General features: G+C 38.2%; 1 protein-coding gene across 1 annotated transcript in view; it reads right to left on the reverse strand.

Moving 5' to 3' along the window:
• GMDS (GDP-mannose 4,6-dehydratase) overlaps positions 1-21155 on the reverse strand; it is a 405686-nt gene that overhangs the window by 336676 nt on the left and 47855 nt on the right. Inside the window, exons 2-4 of the mRNA XM_030943572.1 lie at positions 8164-8208; positions 4080-4167; positions 430-539 (exon numbers count right to left, since the gene is read on the reverse strand). Of these exons, the coding sequence (XP_030799432.1) occupies positions 430-539; positions 4080-4167; positions 8164-8208 (243 nt within the window). The remainder of the gene's footprint in view (positions 1-429; positions 540-4079; positions 4168-8163; positions 8209-21155) is intronic.

Below are 21155 nucleotides of genomic sequence, written 5' to 3' on the forward strand. Positions count from 1 at the left end.
AGCTAGGAGAAGCCTTTATAGAAATTATGCATTCTGATATATGTATTGATTTTAAACAAACCAAATAATATTGTTTTAAGTACTGCTTGGCCTAAGTACACTGCATAAATTCTCAGCTAGGACTGATCAGCAGGAAAGTCTACACCAAAAGTTGCTTCACATGGCAGAAAAACCAGATTTTTAAACATGCAGATTTTGTTGACAATGACAATTTGACCACTCTTCTTCTGACATCTTAATATATATTGAGTAGCAAACTCATGCAGTAATTTAGCATCACAGCAAGCATGACTGTCTTTACTGAAGGCAGTATTTACCTGATGAAATTAACAGTTGTTAAAACTGCTATAAATGCTGCAGTCTAAAGTAATCAAGGTAATATACCGACACCACCACCACACATTCTCAGTGCTAGAGAATGTTACTCACCTTGACATGGCTCTGAGCTCCCAGGTTGTAAATCTCAGAGGGTTTGACTTCATTAATGATCTTCACCAGGCAGGTGCTGTCTGTGAGATCCCCATAGTGCAGCTTCATGTCTTCAGAGTTTAAGAATACAGAGTTAATACACTTTAATCTCAGAACAATAATGCATTTTCAGTCCATATCCTATTTCAGGTCAAGGTCTGAGCAAACATTTATTGGAAAAAGTCAAGGGATCACCAGCTAAACTTGGTTTTGCTTGGTTTTTTTCTCCCCTGCTTTAACCACAAAATACATTTCCACATAGGAGTAATGAACAGCATTTCAGATTCTTTCTTCAATAATCTTACTTATCTAGCAACATTTATATCAATTTGTTTAGTAGATTGCACTTAATTTTCCCAGGTTGTATTAATAAGTCAGATGTCAGATTAACATGTCAGATACAGAATTCCAGTCACAAAAATAGGGAATTTTTTAGTTTGGGCTTCCAATCTTTCACTCAAAAATATTTTAATAACTTCTTAAGCATCCATCAATGGCTATCCTCTCCTTCCCAAAATGTTGCACATTTTAGTTTCTCACTGTGAGTAATTTCACAACACAACAAAAATGTGTAAGGTATCTAGTAGGTGAACATTTAGATAATGTTTCAGTACAACCTGCTATATTTGTTACTATTGTTTTTCCATTCAAAAAATATGGATGCACACAAGAAGGGAATTTAAGAGAATAATTTAACTGTCAACGAAACATGGTTTGTGATGCTGTACATCAAAACCTCAAAAGTTGGTTAGATACAGATGTTATTTATCCTTTCCAAACTTCAGTTTCTTTCTAATTTGTGTGTACAAAAGAACATAGGAGCATGAAATCAGTTCCTGTCAAAATTTAAAGTGTAAGTTGCAATGGTTTATCAAGTTGTCCTTGTTTTCAGACCCTGACCTGTCAAGAAGATATTGCAAAAGTGAAATTCACAAAACAGATCTTCTTTTTGCTCTTATTTAAAACAAAACTGAAAAAGCAAACAACCACACTGCTATTCAGAGCTTTCCAATAAAAAGTTGTTACTATTGATACTTAGCTGTTTATGTTTGGTTGCCATATTTATATAGATTTTTGCTTCTTGTTTATGACCTTAATTTTTTTGCTGTTGTTGTTTTGGGTTTTTTTTTTTTTGTCCTGAAATACCAGGCTTATTACAAGAGATATGAATTCACAAGACATTTTTTAACTGCTGTTGAGATTTGTGAATTTTGTTATTATTAATGCCAGTTTAGGTTTTTCTTTTTCTTTTTTTAACAGTATAAAACAGCAAGGAAGTTAACAGATCACACAGTTCTCAGATGTTCAACCCCATACATTCCCATTTAACATGTGCATGAGGTTCTTCAGGTTGATAAAGTAATTCAGCCATGGTATATTCTTGAAATTTGTTTTCACATCAACATCAGTTGAAAAGGACATGCTGAAGAGACTTCAGACCCGGCTGAAGCTGTGGCTAACAGGTAATGCTAGGCAGGAAAGAGATGCCAGAGTCTGTGCTCCTCTTCCTACACCAAAGACATGCAGTCCTGCCATGACCCCCAGGCCAGAGAGCAATTTCAGAGCTTCCCAGGGGAAGTTGGGCTGCCAGCTGGGCTGACCCAGGAAACAGGGTCACTATTATCCAGTATTACTATAAATTTAATGCTCTCAAGGAGAGTGCTTATTTTGGTCTACCATCAAGTCTTCAAAACTTCTGGTCCAAATGGCCTTTCTGGAGGAGAGTAGGGAATGAAGCTATGTTCCCTCCTCACCCATGAAAAAAGAGGGTCTTTCAAGAGTGAAAGGCTAAGCGGAAAGACTTACTAGAAATGGAGTTTATTTGGTGCACAGATTCATAAACACAGATCAAACATCAGAACCTTTGGGCTTTAGTAATATTATCCAATCTAAAAACTTCCTTAGCAAGCAAGAGCTGGAGGTCTTGCTCTAGGATGCACCTTGTCTTCCTTCCTGTGCTCCCTACTTTTTTCATACAAAGAGGTTCACTACTGTCTATGAAGAGCACCGTCTTGCAACATGCAATCGATTCCTGACAGGAAAAATACACATGGCAAAGATAAAATTAGGGTTTGCTCACATCAACCACTATTGCTTCTTTGCTTCCTACAGTACTGCCTGGAAACCCATTGTTTTCAAACAGTTTCCATGGAGCAGCCTTTCCTGAGATTCCAAATCCAATTCCTTCTCCTCCCATTCATATGGCTACATTCTTCAGTTAAAGGAAAATGAGATAAGAAGTGGGGGAAAAATTAACATCTGCTTTCTCTTTTCTTCCTTCCATCCCTTTCCTTAAATGTTTGTATATATACTTATTGTGATTTACATTGTCTTCTCAAATTACTTTTCATAACCACAAGATGGTCCTCACAATGCACAGGTTCCTGTCTGATTTCATTTTCTTCATTCTGCCTTGTGAGCCAAGAATGCAAGTCATTCACAGTTCTTACATTGTTCTTGACAGAAAAACAGGTTTCAGTATTCTTCATAAAGATATTTTTTTTCAATTCTACCTCTCTCTTAATCAGATACTTTAATGAGCAGCGTACAGCAAGTAACAACTAATCTGAGAAATACCATGTTAGAAATTAATTATGTTTTAAATAAAAATTACAAGCAAAGACCAAAGGAAATCTGTAAGTTTCATTACTCATTAAACTTGAAAAAATTAGGCTCTGTTTAACCATGGTGTGAAGCAGACTTCAAAGACATGATTTTTTACATAATGGAGATACTTGTTAACAATACCTAAAACTGGACAATACTATCCTGGACTATCAGGAAAGCTTTCACAACTCTACAAAATAGACACAGCATGGAGAACTGTGTGATTGTTAAAGTGCTCAATCCTTCTCCTGAACTGGAGCCATCCAACATCTGAGCTGTTTCTCATAAAGAGACCAGTGAACTTCCCTTAAGATACAACAAATTTTTTTGCCATATGTACAGTAAAGGTAAGAATTTCAACTTTCCAGATTATCATTGATAACCGAGGATACGGCAAATTGTCAGCAAATTTCCAAGAGCAATGCCTTTCCTTCAGGTAAAAGCAGATACTCCCTTCCTTGGGTGCAGGAATTCAGAAGGTCCAAAGATTCATTCTTCTTATCATCAGTAATCACTGATCATGTCTTATTCATGCTCTCATACAGGCTGTTTCCAAACCTTCACCTCCATCAGACACCATGGAGTGCATGAGGAAACACAGGTGGAGTACTTAAGATGACTGCCTCAAAAACCCCATGTTTAACTATTCTGAAATATCAGTATTTTTACCCTTACATAGCATTTTCCAGGCCCAGTAATTTTCTAACTGCTCCTGCCAGCTATTTCTGAACCATGGCAGCATTTCTACACAACATAAAGTGCCTTCCTGGGTCCCTCTTGTATTTTCCACTTTTAAAAACTCACACACACAAGACTATCCATATTTCCTGCCACATCTGCTTCAGAGAAAAATGGTCAATTTTCTTTCTGACATAGAGCAGCAAGTTAAAACTAGCAGAAGAAAATTCAATTCCTTTCCTGTTCCCAGGGATCTTTCTCCACTAAACAAACAGCCCAGACTAAATATAGCATATAACACCTGAAATATAAAAGCAAAGCCTTACTTCCTTCAATGTGAGCCTGTGGGTTCTTATAGAGATGTTCAATCCGGCCTGTATTAAAAGAACTGGACCGACGAACGATGCCATGCACCTGGGAATTGAACGAGGAAAAAGGGAAAAGTGGTAAGCATTAAGAGGAAAGAGTTCATTACCATCATTCAGAATTCTCATGTATGTGGGCCTAACCCTTTTATCAGGGAATCAGAGCTCATCTCTATTCCTAAAGATGGACAGTTATCCAATTCCCAAATATGATACTGGGAGATGAGGTCGGGTGCTGTCATATTTATTTTAGTACCATTGAGTGGTTTCCCATTCTCCCTTGACACCACTAGCAGCCCAAACATCACACACAGTACAGAAAACACACTGAATTGCCCCAGAGCACCATCTCCTACTGAGTGAGGCTTGACAACATTACTGGAGTTGGAAAAGCAATATGTGAGTGCCTAGAAAACCATTGCTCCTTGGTTGTAGAGAAGTCTTTCTGGAGGCAGAGACGGGCAAAGAAAAAGCAACAGCAGGAGATGGGGCTATGGAAAGGACAGAGTGGGCAGAGAGGAGAGGAGGGTAGAAAGAAGAGAGACAAGGTGAAAGAAGGAGCAGCAGCTGCAAGGCCCAAATATATTTTTAAAATGAGTTGTCATTCACTTTCTGGGGTGCTGGAAGAACAGCCAGAACAGTCAGTGCTGTTTTGTAGACCTCATGAGTCACTGTTCTCCAGTGGGTTGCAAGAGACACAGACAAGCCTAAGAATGAAACCCAGGCTGGGAATTTCCTTTAACCTGCTACGATAAATAAGCTAGTGAAAAAAAATGCTACACTGGTTCTGAGTAATATTAAAGAAAAGACCCTTTGTGCCTAATACATTAGAGAACTTTTTCAAACATTGACCCTGTTTCCTCCTGTCCTGTAAGACTGCCCCATGATGCCTGCTGCCAAAATTCGTGTTACCAGTTACAGAGGTTGTGCTTGCACAATTGAAATCAAGCTTAAGCATATGACTGTCCTCCACCTCTCCCTGGCTTTTATTTCTGAAAGTGATCCCTTTTGTACTTCTATGCATCCTAGATTCGGTTTGTTGAGGCCATCCCTTTACTCTCTCCCATTTGATGTCAATTTGCAAGAACAGAGAAGCAGGAACAGGCAGTGTTAAGAGTTTTTGTTTAGTCCGGGGATTTTTGTTTTACACATAACACAAGCTATGGTTATTGACAAAGAAAATGTTTTTCATTTCATCTTAAGTCCAAAAGTTAACCAAGTGAAAAAGTGCACACAACTGCAGATTAATACCAGTTTGCTGATTTAAGAATGACATTTTGGTGGCAAGATTTAAAAGAGCTCAATAACTTCATTTTTACAACTTACAGGTCAAATTTATTATGCCAATTTCCTTGCAGAAAATCACTCGTGTGTCCTGTCCCATTGCTCACAACATACCTTGTTCTACAATTCAAACTCAACTTTCCACAACTGAATAAAACATTTGCCCTTTCAGGATCACTAAGGCACTGAGAAGTGTGCCCCCCAAAAGATATTTTCATCAAATGATGGATTTATGAAAACACATCATAAAAAACATGTAATTAAAAGTCCTATCAAAATAATTCTTCATAGATTGTGTGATATGTGTGCCTATAATTTATAGGCACATCAAGTTTACAGAGAAACACTTTCAAAAAAAGACATTTTCATAATAACTTCACTTTCACAATGACTTCACTTGCACAAATGATGCTGAAAATATTTTAAGTACTCAAACAATTACTTTGCTGAATAAAATATCAGACTGCAGTTTTAATGTAACTAATTATTCTGAAGGAAGCAAACTGAGGTGCTCAACAAGAGAGCAGGTTTAGATTAATATTAGGAAAAGATTTACTCATGGAAAGGGTTGTCAAGAACTGGAACAGGCTGCCCGGACAACTGGTTGAGTCACCAGCCCTGTAGGTATTTAAGAGACAAGTAGGTCTAGCATTTAGGAAGATAGTTTAGTGGTGGACTTGGTAGCGTTGGGTTAACCATTGGACTGGATTATCTTGGAGGTCATTTCCAACATAAACTATTCTGTGATTCTTCTAGCAAGATTAAATACTTTGGCTTAAAGTTCTGATGAGAGACTTCTTGAGCATTCAATTATCTATGTCTGAATTAAGTCATGCTGAAATTCATGTTCATCTGAACGGTTGACCAATAAATCAAATCTTGCCAGCTCAAAAGCTTGATGAAAGATTGGGCTTGCAAGAGCTTTGTGTCTCCTCATGACTGTGATACAAACTTTTGACCAACGAGATGTGCTAAATGCACCCGTCCCAGGACTTCAAAAGAGTCAGTAAACAGACAAATCCAGAGAGCCTGTTACATCCAGTGACGACAAAAAAAAAAATAAAACAAACATGTGAACCCCTATTTTCTTTCTTTTCTTTCTTTTTTTTCTTTTCTTTCTTTTTTTTCTTTTCTTTCTTTTTTTTCTTTCTCTCCCACTCCTTATTCTGGTATGCACATACAAGAGCAAGAAAACCTGCCAAATGCTTAATCCATGACAGCAATATTACCGTAAGAAAACTGATGAAAGGTACCTTTGTCTGCATGGGACAGAGAATTGCAAGTGAAATGCAAACTCTGTGACAGGCCAAAATGTGTGCAGACTGGTTAATCTAGTTAAGAATGTATCAGTGGATTTTTCTCAAAAGAGCCAGATCTTCAAACACTGAAATTTTTAAAAGAAAAGGAAGTTGAATGAAGCATCTCAATTAGGGAGGCAATCAGCTGTCGCATGCTTGCATTCAGTTATTTAGGAACAGAGGTTTCTAAATGGGAGCACAGGAAAGAACTCCAAAAAATTGATGGAGAGCTGAAGAACAGAAGGAAAGAGCACTACCCAACTATAGCAACCTTTGTATTGTAGAAAGGGTTATGTTTCATTTGCTGTTGTCAGTTCCCAACTTCATTGTGGACTGTGAGAGAATGTGCTTTTGCCTTCAAAGTAGCAAAAGCAACCACAATGATATCCCTCATCCCCAAATGGAATGGAGAAATAGTAAAAAATAATCAATTAACAATGCTTGAAAACCAACTTCAATAACCAAATTAATCAATAAAGCCAAAGAAAGGATGGAATAAGCAAGGCAAGATTAACCTGGTACAAAAGTACAGGAAGCACGAACTGGCTGAGAAGAGACTTTTCACTAAGCTATGAAGCAGTATTACAACAGAAGGAATAAAATTAGAAGTAATTAAAACAAGCACTAACTTTTACTAAGCCCCCCAAAAACATACTACATTGTGGGGAGATTAATTTGACCGCCCTGTCTCCTTCCTTTTTCATATATTTTAGAAGCATCTTCTATGATCAAGAAGGCAAATATTCTTACATTTATGCCCACATCAGTTCAAACCCCTCAAATCAAACCATAACGATAGCAACAACATGATTGTTGCTTTGCTGGACCAGAAGAAATGTGATTTTTGCCAGGGAAAATTATGCAGCAAGAAGGAATCAGACTCCCTTTATTTCAAGGAAAAAGAAAGCAAAAATCATTTGCTAAGCAATAATTATTAATGCAAGAGAAAATGTAGAAAGTAACTGTACCAAAGTACAACTTGTTTCAAGTTTGTTGTTTGGGTTTTGTGTTTTTTCCTTTCTGAACAGAGAAAGCAAAATGCAAGGTTTTCATTGCTGAAATACTGTCAAAAAAGAGCCTTTACTGTGGAGAGAGAGGTGGGGAAAGAGAACAAACAAGAGATTCTTATTCCTTTATGTGGTACATTGCATCATAAATTATTCCCTAATTCCTTACAGTTTTGGCTCACACAGGTCACTGCTTATCTGAGCTGGCGGGAAACATGCAAACCAGTTATACCCCGAGGAGAAGAGGGAATCCACCAGTGGACATTAGATGATAAATAGTACAATAACCTGGCATGATTACAGGCCATGCTGCACATTCCTCTCTGGAGTTTTGATTTGTTATCTAGGACTGGAGTGGAAAACATACACAGGGAAGGACAGGAGCAGAGGAAGCGGGCTGGGGCTGCAGCATCCAAACGACTCCATCGGCCTGCAGCCAGTCACCGAGTCACTCACCTCATAGCCTTTTTCCAACAGGAACTCAGCCAAGTACGATCCATCCTGGGAAGAGCAAGATATAGGAAAATGTTAGAAACACAGTGAATAGGCCTGGGAGATTTGGACTGGTTAAGATCTCAAAAGAGGGAAGAAAAAAACTTATAGTGAGTAGACTGGGTAATGAGCCTATAGTTTGATTTCTTCAGATTCATACACCGACCTAAAAATACCACAGTCTCTCTTTAGTTAATTTTAGACTATGAAGCAGTATATTTTAAGATGACTTGCTTACAAATGCTGGTTGAGAATTCCCATCTCTTGAATCTCTTCCCAAGTTCCATTATAAAGTGCCTGGGGACTATCTTTCTAAAATATCCTAACCACAGTCTTTGAATTTGAACTATTTTGGAGATAGGGAAGGAAAAACATGTAAAAAAATAGTACAAGCTTGGCATCCTCTGCAAACCAACGTGCCTCTGTAGCACCTTGTCACACTGGCGTCTCTCTTGCTCAGGCACTCCTTCTTACAAGGCTTCTGAAGGCAGCAATAATTCTGCCTTGCCTGACCTACAGAGCTTTCAAAAACATCCCTAGCACACCTTATATTTAAATTACACAAGAAAAACCATTTTCAGATCTTAAATATATATCATTGAAGGCTGAGAATTTGGGAATTTGGGTCATTTAATTTCAAGCGAGTTTCATTTTTTTTCCCTCCTGTGAAATCCTTGTCAAACTTAAATTATTAAGCTCCTCAAAAGCAAATACTTTAAAACACGTGCTAGCACACATTTTCCTGAAATAAGAGGATTCTCCTAGCATGAATATTGCCAGGATTACTAAAAACAGTAAGTCATATCACCTTTATAAATATTTACACACTATCACATACCCAGCAAACTTTAGCCCTCCAAAAGAGTTCTCACTAACCAATTCAATGATTACCCATGCCTAAAGTCTGCAGCTTTCAGTCACTTCTTGAATTGCTTGTTCCTTTAATATGCAAATGTTTTCCACCAGACCCAAATGACTTGCTAGAAAAAGACCATACAGGTTTAAACTCCGTTACAAACTCTGTTATGCGGATCTGCTCTGTCATAATCATGACCAGAGACATTTAAAGGCAAAGCTAAACAGACATCTCTTCCTGATCATCCCTTAAAAGCATGTTGCTCCAGAGAAAAACCTTTCTTTTACCTCATATTAAATTTTTTTTTTTTTTGCCACATAGAAAGCCTAAGAACAATAACACGCTAAAGTAAGAAATTTTAGATGCACTAGGAGGCTCTACAGGAGTAGGACTGACAAGGGAAATTGCTTACTGCATTGATGGCAAAATCCTAGGTATGCAAAATGGCACAGTACAGTGCACAAGGGGCACATTGCTCTATGTTTAAAAGTGCAGCATTAGAAAAGGAATTACTTCATGATACAAATGCTTCATAAAGTCTCATACAGTCTAAAAGGCCTTGAAACCAAGAAAGTTTCAGCTTTCACCTTCCTTGCACTACATGTACATGTGTGTGCACAGATCTTCACAGGACTAGAGCCCTGTAATAGCAGTCTATGACACCAGCTAATCAGGAAAATAACAAACTACATGGGCCATGGCTTCACTGGAAGAATATGTACATCAAATGATAAGAACAAGGCCCTACTGAAAGGAGAAATTCAAAGAATATTTAATGGAAAAATCTGGAAAAACGTGGGCGCAAAGGGGGAGATGACAGCTACCTTTAATGCTTTTGTCATCTTTTAATTAGCAATTCCTCCAGGATTTAGCAGAGACAGTAAAACTTCCAAGCTCTCCTTCGTTGCTCAGTCCACTACAACATAAAATTATAAATAAATTTTAAAAAGGAGGTGAAAGTGGGGGACCCAGAGAGTGCAAAGGAGGGGAAAAAGAAAGGCTGTGATTACTTAGGAAGTTGATGGGAAACAGACTTAACTAGGATTGAACCCTGTCAATAAGGTCTTGTTCTTCTCACCCAGGCCATTGCTCAAAGTTTCCAGTCACCCTGGAACATTTTGAACCAGCAGTGGCACTTGCTTCCTCTGCGCTTCCTTTCCAGGTCTATCAAGTGATAGGGCAGGGCTTTACAATGAGTGGGAAACAGGCAGCAAGTGTGAAAGCTCCTGCTTTCTGGCTCTGGCACAGCACAGCTGATTCAGTGTCTGGTAATCGCACGGAGCGCAGATCCGCGCTGTCCCGCGCTGCGATACCGTATCGCACACGGCCCCGGGGGTCATGGCTCCCTTCCTTCTCTTTTCAGTACAGCAGCCTGCCAGTGGGAATGGCAATCACAACAGCCATCAAAGCCTCAAAGAGTTTGCAGCTGGTAAGGACAGCACAGTTTCCATCTTCTCCTAATGAGGTCAGGGAGTAAATAATAGTAAATAAGCTTTATAAAGTGATTTAAACCTTTAGCCTTAGGAGACACATATATTACACCTATAAATTCTATTATCAAAGCTATTGATTTAAATTTATACCACAAAGTCTTCAAGATACAGGAATCCCTGAACCAGAAAAGGGGTATTAATAGAACTAGGTGTTAAATTATTATATAATATAGGTGCTATTATATTTAATTTGAGAGCTTAGTTTTGCTAATGTAAAGTACCCAGCTAATGATATTCAGTTTACAACAAATCAACAAAATATCAGAAGACAGAAGCGGATCTCTGTCTGTGGACAAACAGTTTTGGAACAAAATTCCTACAGGCTGCCTTTAAGTAGTATTATAATGAGGCCTGGCTCCGTACAGATATGTCAGATCAGACTGAACAATAAAAACAGTTTAACAAGACTGACTAAATAAACCACCTCAGCTAAAACAGTTCCTCATCAGCACACTCTGGCACCTCAGACTTGAATTTCTGTGCTGTCTTCAGCCAAATACTAGTTTGAAAGTTCACACAAAGAATGATACTTCAGCTGGCTTCCAAGTCACAACAGCAGGTTTCCAACTGCAGCTGCCTTACAACATGTCTGTAAAATTCCCAGACAAAAGAAAACAGCCATATAAACTAGCATGAGACAACTTTAGGATGCAATATTTTATATTTAATACAGTAGTTAATGTCAAAAACTTCAATAAGCTTTGACACACTATCAAAGAAAAACTTCCAACATGGTGAAGAAATTGAGACAAACAAGTTAGACAGTGCTTTGCCAAAATCGTCTAGAATAAAAACAGTATCAAGTTTGACTTGATCCATGAGCAAATAACAGGATAATTTATACAGAAAACTGAAAACAAGTGTAACTCAATAGCCTGTTTAGCAATCCAACCTCCTTTATTTTGCACTGTTTTACACAGTCAAGTTCCATTTGCCATGAACTCATTTGGGACTTATATTGACACATCCAGGGAAGGCTGTAGAAGCACCCTGACATGCAAGCCATCTCCATCCTCTTTCTTTGATTTGGCCAGCTCCAACACCCTTCCACAGAGCTCTTGGATTCAAGAATTAGATAATGCCTAAATGCCTGAGCATTCTTAATCCAGAGGACTCCCTCTTCCCACAGCTCCTCTGCTAACAAAGAGGAGTGGAAGTACTAGGTGGATGAAGTAACAAGGGAAAAGAGGTCAAGGGAAAAAGATCATGAGGAGGAGGAGGTATAGAGTTCTTTTATTACTACTCCTAGAGTTCCAGGACAAGTATATGGAGTGCTTTTTCAAAAGGAGGGAAAAAGAATTAAAGACCTAACATAAATGATGTAAGTGTATTATGACCGTACCATTGAGGAAAAAGGGCTCTCAGTTGCAGGGGAGAAATATAAACATTTGAAAAGAAACACCCCACAGTGCATCAAGTATTCAGAATTCATTACACCTCTGAAAAAAATGTGTAATGGTTTTCCACATACCACAGAAGAGATCAAAGGTGCTTATACTTATAAAATTCAAAACTGATGGAGGCTAGTGCCATGCCCTTAGGAATAACTACAAAGGTGAGTGTGTGGAAGTTCAAACTAAATGTCAATTATCAAGGCCATTCTTAGAAGTTCTCAATTCCTTTTGAGCTACAAACTACAGTTGTGCTCTGCTGAAATTAAATTTTGGCAGGTTCAATTAATCTGTTTGGGGGGAAGTGCATGGAAAAAAGAGGCACACTTTCATCCATAGGACACAGGTTTTACTTCCTAAAAGCATCTTTCTGCAACAACACAAGCAACAGTGCAGAGTAACCATTTTCATTTAGCCTTGGTGGAATGAATAATCCATCTCCCCATGAAAATCTACAGAAGCAGGGCCACTGGTGGCCTTGCACAATAAATTGTTGGTTCACCAACTTTTAAACTTTTGCACAGCTAGAAGCTAATGCTATTTCAGAGACTTATTGAACTGGAGTATGGTGACAGATCCTTTGGGGCAGGAGATACACACCAGTCTAAAGCAACATCCAACTGATTTTAATAGCAGTTTGTAACAACTATTCATTTGTTCATGGCACTCTAGAGCAGTCTTCCTTAAAAACAAAAAATCCATGAGAGCAATAAAGTGAAAAGGTTTTTTTTTTTTAAAAAATGCATACTTCTAATAATTTCCAGTGATTTACAAAGGAAATCAGTAATTTTTTGCAGATACTATAAAAAGAACAGTGCTACACTTTGTCTCAAATCTTCAAGGTGATAATCGAGGTAAAGCATTGAAGCATTCATAAAAAATTCCTCATACTGAAAACAGGAAGAACTATGAACTCTGAAGTATTTAACTGATTTATTAAAGCTGCCACCCTCTAAATGCAGTACTTATTTTGCTATTTTGATTTGTATTCTGGCCAAGTAAGAATACAAAAACAAGCGTCCTTTTGTTCCTGCTGTCAAAAGAAAAAGTGAAAAGGCAGTAAATGTAAAAAAAATTATCTTTGTTTTAAAAGATTGTCCAATTAATCAAAGGTTTTTGTAATTCATTAACTGCAGTGCAACAAAATAAAATTAAGCAGAAGGAAAAGTTAGCAACAAGGAAAGCATTTTACTTACACTACTCTTTTCTTTTCCAATTAAGTTTTGTTTAAAGGCAAAAGAAAAGCGAAGTTGCTTTGGAAAAATGAATCACTGTGTTATTTCCTAGTCTGAGCTCCATCTGACCTCACACACTATTCCACTGGTAAAGTATTAAGTTATATTAAGAGCTGCAACTGCAGTTACAGAAAAGATCAACATACTCTTCCTTTCTCCCTCCCTCCAATTGTCTATATCTAAAACATTATTCACATCACCAATATTTATAGCTATTCCACTGTGACCGTCAACACAGACCCCTCATTTAAAGAGCAAGCCTTGCACCACTCTAAGGCTGAAATAAACAGAATAAACCTCTGCAATTCAAGTTTGCTCCATACCAACCAGTTTGGCTTAACTTAAGCCAACAACAGTAAGGTATGTCAGCTAAAAGGTGCTGATTTTTTTAAGTGTTGGTTTTTAAATACATAAAACCTTTAGTCTAAATGAATATGATATTCTACAATAATCAAACAGCTATCACACAGATCTCCCTCCAAAATCTCAGCTTGGGAAAAACAAATTGCACCAACAAACCGAGTATATAAGTTTTTTTCCTGATTGCAGGAACCTGTGGCACATAGCGTGTTATGTCCAAGCACACCACAAATTTGGCAGTGATGACAGTCAGGTGCTTGAAAGCTTTTTAGAAAAAAACCTAAAAATCATGCCCCTAAACATTCAGGCATCAAGATACCCAAAATAACTGCTTGCTCTCAGACCTATCCAAAGAACTATTACTAAAAAGAGGAGTAGTCTCAGTAGAGAGCCTTCTAAAGCTTATAAAAGTTATGAGCCACAAAACCTTAGCTTTTTCTTCAACTGTGAATGTCTAGTATTGTATACTAATCTATTGGTACACTAATATAAACCAAACCAGTTAGGAACTCTGAATTTGAAAGAAAACTGGCTATACTTCTCTGCCTCACTAGTGAAAGCACAGGGATTAGAAGATTGTGTCTATAAACACGGGAATGCAAATCATATGGGAAACACTCCAGATGAAAATAAAGATTTCTATGTATGTAATGGGAAACCCGCAATAGTTTTAAAAGCCACAAGATTATTGTTTTGCCCTTCCCTATTTCCTCCTGCTCTCAGAAAGGTACTGGTATCAGATGGTCTTTCACCTTTCCAAAAGAGCAAGAGTAGCTCCAATCAGCAGCAGCTATGAGCTTTTTGGACCTGCTTCATCCTTGAGTGCCCAGACTAAACCAACAGCCCCATTAAGTGACTCACAGTGACTCAGGGGGAAACCCCTCAATATGCAACAAATGCAAACTCACCCCAAACACTACCCAGTGGAAACCCAAACACAAAAAACCTAAGGCAGAGGGCAAAGAAAGCAGGAAACCCAGGACTAAGCTGCAGGCTATGCCCCCAAAAGAATAACTTAGACATCAAAATTTCAAAATTCATAATTGTCAAGTAAAAAATCCGTAAAGCCCTGAAATTTTGGGTTCAGAAGGAATTGTGTCTTTTATATTTAAAGGAAATTAGTAATTCTCTGAAGTGACACCAGGAGGAAAAATATGATATCTTGGCATGCCACCTTTAGCATCCTACAGTGGAAAACCAATAACAGCAGCAGTAACATGGCTATCACTGAAATTTGGAGAGGCCACCTGAACTTATGACCACAGCTCAACACACATCCTACCAGAAATATTGGACTCATCTCACTCCTAGAGAAAGCCACATTTTCTTCCTTTCTTCCTTCCTTTCTATCCTTTCTGCAGCAGCCGAGGTTAAAGCTGCTCTCAGCACTGCAGCACCAGCCTCTCAGGCTGATGGCTCAAGCAGGCTTTATCCACTCCTGCTCACCTCCTGAGTTTTTTACCTTAAGTTTAGCCTAAGATGTTTCCTAACAGAGTGCAAGGTCAGTTATTTGAGACAAAACAAAATAAACACCTCACTTGCTCTCTTGTTTGCATGAGATCAAAGCCTAATAAAAGAGAAGTAAATGAGTGTAGATCAGGAAATAGATTTTTAATTCATTCTTCTGTACTCAGCTTTACAGATGGATACTGTAATTTTGTCTGAAATGTAGTTTATTTACAGGAAAACACAAAACAAGAAATCATATCCCAGTTGCAGGAGAGGAGCAGTGCACAGTAACCCAACTCTTATTTTCTTAAAGTTTGCATAGTGGAAAATTTGAAAATCCAGTCAGGAAGGCCTGTTTGTTATAACTTCAACAGCTCTCAGGCTTGCAATATTTGCTTGGGTGGAAGAAAAGTGCTGATCCTGCAGTGATATGATCTGCAAATCATGGGAGCAAATACTCTGTTTCTGGACATTTCAAGTTCTGGGAGTAAACAGCTTGCCTTACAACGGGTCATAAGTCTCTTTGGTATTGCCTCTCCCAGTCTGCATGGTCTAAGCCCAGTTTTTTTACTGTGCTGGTATCTTCTGAATAAATAAATTTTTTCAGTAACTCTGCTTATTTATGCAATTCTCACCTTTTTATTACAAAATTTCCAAACTTCCCAATTTTCAGCAGAGGTCTTTAAAAGATGGACTCTAATACTTTTCAGAGTTGTGGATCTCTCTGCCAAGAGATCAGACAGCCTAATTGTGGTCTTCAACACCCTGAGCTCTGGGCAGCTCAGATGTCTCTTTACACCAGTAAGGGATAAAATAAGAACCAAAAGAGCCCAAAGAGCAATCACAGAAATAAACTTCCTAATAGTTCTGCAATGGGATAGAAAAGGGAAAATGTTATTGAAATTTCAAAACAAACAAGGAGAACTCTACAGAAATACCAAAGCTAGATTCTGGTGAAAAGCATAAATATTTGGACAAAAATGTAACATATTCATTTACTGTCTTTACTTAACTATTTGCAACACCTTTTGTTCAGGAGAAATGGAAGAAACAGTAACAGGGGAGAAATTTAGCAGGAGAGCTCTTAAGAGTTGTTCCCCAGAGTTTACTGTACCCACGTGCACTTCTTCCTCACAAAAGGAATGTTATGCATTTTGAGTCCTCCCTACAGAAATCCATGCTTTAGTTTATTGGAAAAAAAAAAGGCAAAAAATTAAAATGGTAAGACTCTTAAGACAACAAGTTCTTCTTGTGCTGTCCAAAACATTGTTCTACCAAAAAAATAAATGTAGAAAAACAATTAGGAAGTCAAAGACACATGGTCTACAAAGATTTGAATACTTTTTTTTCCAAAGGTAACACTTGCCAGAATTCCATGTTTCGCAAAATCTTTTTATTATGCCAAGGAGCAGTTTCATATTTGTTGGATATTTTTAAGCAAGAGTAAATATGCTTCTAAGGTTTTGGGCTTTTTACAGTTTAGGATTTACCTGGGTTTTGGGGTTTTATTTAATACACTGTGCATGTTCTATCCTACAACTGCAAATAAACATTAACTCTGTAGTAAAACATCCTTGAATGAGCAGAAGTATTTATTCAGACAGTGCCTGCCTTCCTCTCTAAGCAAAGACAACTCTTAGTGAAGATGCTTAACTGTGTAAAAGCTGCACTCATGTTCAAAACACTGAAATATAAATTGACTGAAATTAGACATTAGACTCAATACCTCTGTTCCACACGGCTGCTCTTGCTAATCAAGGGCTCTGATGCCACATGGACTGAGCTTCCTGGTGGCAAGAAGCCAAGCAGGATAAGGATTATCTGGGCGATAGCAAAAGGATGCAGTGTTTTTTCAGAGAAGGTTGCAGAAGGTCGTCCTTATATTTACAGATACCATACAATGCCTTGTGTACCCAACTTCACAGCTTTCCCTTGTCAGCTTCAAAAGGGGGAAAAAAACCCACCCAGTTTCATTAATTGGCAAGGTTCTTGTCTAAGGGAACTAGAAAAGCAAAGTGAGCAATCGCATTTGCTTATCCCATCTGTCAGGAGCAGGATTTGGAATAGACAACTACCATGAAACCACCAGCAAAATACCAATTCCTTCAATTTATACAGTATTAAAAATCACCTGCAGACTGAGTTAGCAAAAATCCTTTGCATCATCTTCAAGTGCAGTAACCAAAAGAATTCTTTCATCAAGGTAGTTTTCAGGAACAGCTTCCTAATTAAGATAAGGACAGAGCAAGATCAAGGTAAAGCAGCTCTTTAAATAAATTTCCACATTTTAAACAATAGTTCAAATATTTCACATCAGTCTTCTTCCAATGAATTATGCAGTTTTGGACAGATCTCTGAAAACAGAAAAACTATTTAAAACTTTCATTAAGAAGCTTTCAACAAGCATCAAAACAGATTCTTTTCAAGACCTCAACACAAACAAGCTTCTTTCATTTACTATTGCACAAAAACCTAGTTAAATTTAACTGTCTTTGCAGACTGTGGAGAAGTGGAGTACATGGGACACATTTAATCATTTTTGTCTGTATTCATAGTGATTTCCTCTAATCTCAAGGTTTCTTTGCAGTTCATTTGAATGGCTTTGCACCCTAGGAACTACAGGAAATTCTATGGAAACCTCCCTGTCTCACTAACTTTGTAAACTGCTCCATTACATTTACTCCTACCAAAAGCCAAACACCACAGGATCACAGTGTTACTTCTTTGAAATTCATAAATTCTTTAATTGCCAAGGGACATAAGGGTACGCTTTAACTGAACAAACACAGCAGGTTTTGCAAAAAAGGCCAACGTGAAGAAAATAGTATCTACTTTTTTATTACACACTCACAACCACTTAAAAATGGCAACACCTTATCTTTTTAAGAAACACTTAAAATTTCCATACCAGGCACAGTACAGAACTCTTGATTTTGCTAAAAATGGAATGTAAACATGATATCAAAGTGTAAGGAGGCCTCATTTTCAGAAACACAGGGACCCAAAACAGCCCATTTCTTTGAAGAATACACTAGGAGAAGATGATCAGATGTATATACATAATCATTTTCCTATCATTAAGTACACAGGTCCTCCTTTTAATGCTGTTAAGAATTGCAGACCAACACCACCATATAGCTATTTAGAATGGTCTTCAGGTTTCATATTTGCACCTACCATCTGGCTTTTGCCTGAGCTGGGGCAACACCTCCATTAAATAAGGACAACAAATAGCACCTGATACCATATGAATCTTCTTACATGCTCATCACTGAATCATTACAATATGCCTCAAGTCAACAGAAAAAGAAGCTTCCATACTGGATTACATCATACATACATTTGAGCAGTGCTTAAGGAGTTCTGTATCACCACATCAAGTAAGCTACTCTGCATCAAACCATCTGTCTTGTCCCTCTGCCTCACTCCAAGAGAAGGGGCATCATCTATTTCCCTCACATTCTTCCCCTTAAGAGTTGTCTGCTATTTAGAAAGCTTGAAGAGGCATCACGACAGGACTCTTGCTACCTGATTTTACAACTTGTGCCCTGATCAAACTATACAGTACAAAGTACCCTCTAAATGAGCATCCTTACTCACCAGCAGCTGAATGCATTTATTTGGTGCATCAGAAAATACACTGAACAAGGCCTCAAAAGTATGACTGAATGCTTTTGTGCTAGTGAACATGTTGGCAAGCAGTAGATGCATACAACCAAACAGCTTAACTACTCTATCCTCACAGAAAGCTGACCAGATGACATGGCACCAGGAGGCACCTTGGAGGAAGCTATGTGACTTACTGCCATCCGCAAAAAGTCTACAACAAAGTGCTTTGAGATAATGGCAAACCCACCCCCCCCTGCATGGTCTAAGGCATCACAGCACATCCCTTCTCTCCCTGTCTCCCAGAGGTCAGTTGTGCTGGCTGGCACATAGCACCATGTCCCATTCACCCAGAGCTGTGATCAATGCAGTAGAAACCTGTGTCATCTGCTCTCTACAGACCATCCATGGGCACAGGCACTTGTCCAGCCACACACACATTGCTCTCATGGCAGAGAAGTTTCCTGCCAAGTTTTCTTCCAAAGAAAAACTGTGGCTTCATGTTTTCACATCTTGTTTGTCAATACTGCTTTGTTTCTCCAAGAACCTGGCAAACCAATGGGCTCAAAGGATGCTTGCTGGTGCAAAGCTGCTCCTTTTAGCAGGATACCTGCTCATTGTAATTCAAACATTCCACGTGTATCTGGATGATCTGTGAGGGAAACAAACTTTTCTAGATATTCTAGAAAGTTTGTTTGTATCTAAACCATACAACAGTTCTAGATACATGTAGAGAACATTCCATTTTTTCCCCCCTGGATATTTGTTTTACTCGAGACAAAGGTTTACATGAAGGAATGTTCAACTTCAAAGAAAACACTTCAGAGTTTTCTCACGTACTTCTGTAGAACAATCTCAACCTGGCATTCAGCCATCAAGTGACTAAAGTTTGCATCAGAAGGTGAATAGCAGGGGTCCCAGGGAGGGAGTGGATAGAGAGGTGCTCATCCTACTGAAGTGTAACAAAAATTTCTCCAAAATTTCTGGGATGAGACCAGCAAAGATTGAGCTTGTTACCCTCCAGGTGGCATGCAGGAAAGGCAAAATTCTCAGTTGTAGTGAAAGTTGCTGCGTGGATCTACTCAGATAATGAATGCTATGTCTTCCCACAACTCTTTTCAAAACTATTTCCCCAAAGATGCAGGTGCCAGATACCTATTTAACTATTTTTAATTAATTTCATACTACAAGAATGCCAAGCTTTTCTTTTCCTCTCCATGCACCCATGCTAACATATATATGGTACATTGAAGATGACCATATCTCATCAAGTAAAGAGTATTTTATGCCATCTTGCAAAAAACAGTCCTCTTAGTATTTTTTTTAGGTAAAAGCAGTGGCTTTAGGTAAAAGCTTACCACCAGCTCTTGAACAGCATCTGGAATCATTTGAGTGCAAACATTTCAGCTGTGAACCCAAATACCTTTCAGACCTATGACAATTCAGTTTTCCTTTAAGGACGCATGGAAATAAGTCTGTGATCCCACTGGATCACCCCATGCCCTAAATGGCTTAATTGTTCTATGCTTCACTGCTGTAGAATCACAATGATTGTATAGTATCATGCTGCTTCCTTCCTCCTTTTGGGGAAGCTAGTAATTTGTAAACACTCACTTCAATTATATTTAACTTTTCACATCAAACTGGGAGAAGTTCACCAGGTTGAAGCTCCATGATCCTGATGACATTCTGTAGAAGGTGGCCAGGAATACAGGGACTGGCTGTCCCAGATGTCCACAGGAAAAACAAACAGAACACTGTGTTTTATGCACTCTATTTTACAATCTTCTCCATCTCCATGTATCTGTGCTTTCCTAAAGTCACAGAAGTTAATAACAAGGTTAAGATCATCTCTATAAGGCAGTTCTTTACTTTGCCTATGTTTATTCATAGCTTGAGGAAAATCCTAATTAAAATGCATCCTGCAATACAACCAGCTTGACTAGTACTGTAAGACACTGAAAGAAATTGTCTGTCTTTCCCTATAATACACAGCAAGGCTAAATAAAACAAACTGTTCTTGTTGATGCCATGCAGTTAAAGCGCAAATTTCAAAGTAGATTCCACAAGTGTTGCATCATTCTCCTGTAAAGGACTAAAACTCTAAAAATGCCATGTAACAAGAGGTAGAGGTTTAGTTGCATTGTTCCTCCTAGTCTAAAGCATGCAAAGAACAGTCCTTTGGGGCCTTGACTTTTGCCTCTGGCATAATTTTTGTTTGATCTCACCCAATCCACTTGAACTTGGTTTGAAGCCTTTTTTGCCAAAGCATAAGATGAATGATTATGCATAATGTTGCTTATAAAACACTATAGCAACATATCCAAACAGTCCTGAAAACAAATATCAGGCATGAAAACTGACTAAAACACAGATATAAGCACAAGTCCCAGCAGATATTCTTCGGCAAACTTACCCTATTGTGAGAAGGAGGAAAATTGGAAAGGTTTTATAACTGCAGAAATATCGATAAATGGAACATTCAAATATGGTTTTACAGAACAAGAATGAACATACTGATGTTAAGATTACTGGAAACCGTGTGGTGGCTGCACCAACACATTCT

Source organism: Camarhynchus parvulus, chromosome 2 (assembly GCF_901933205.1).
Source record: "Camarhynchus parvulus chromosome 2, STF_HiC, whole genome shotgun sequence".
Taxonomy (NCBI): domain Eukaryota; kingdom Metazoa; phylum Chordata; class Aves; order Passeriformes; family Thraupidae; genus Camarhynchus; species Camarhynchus parvulus.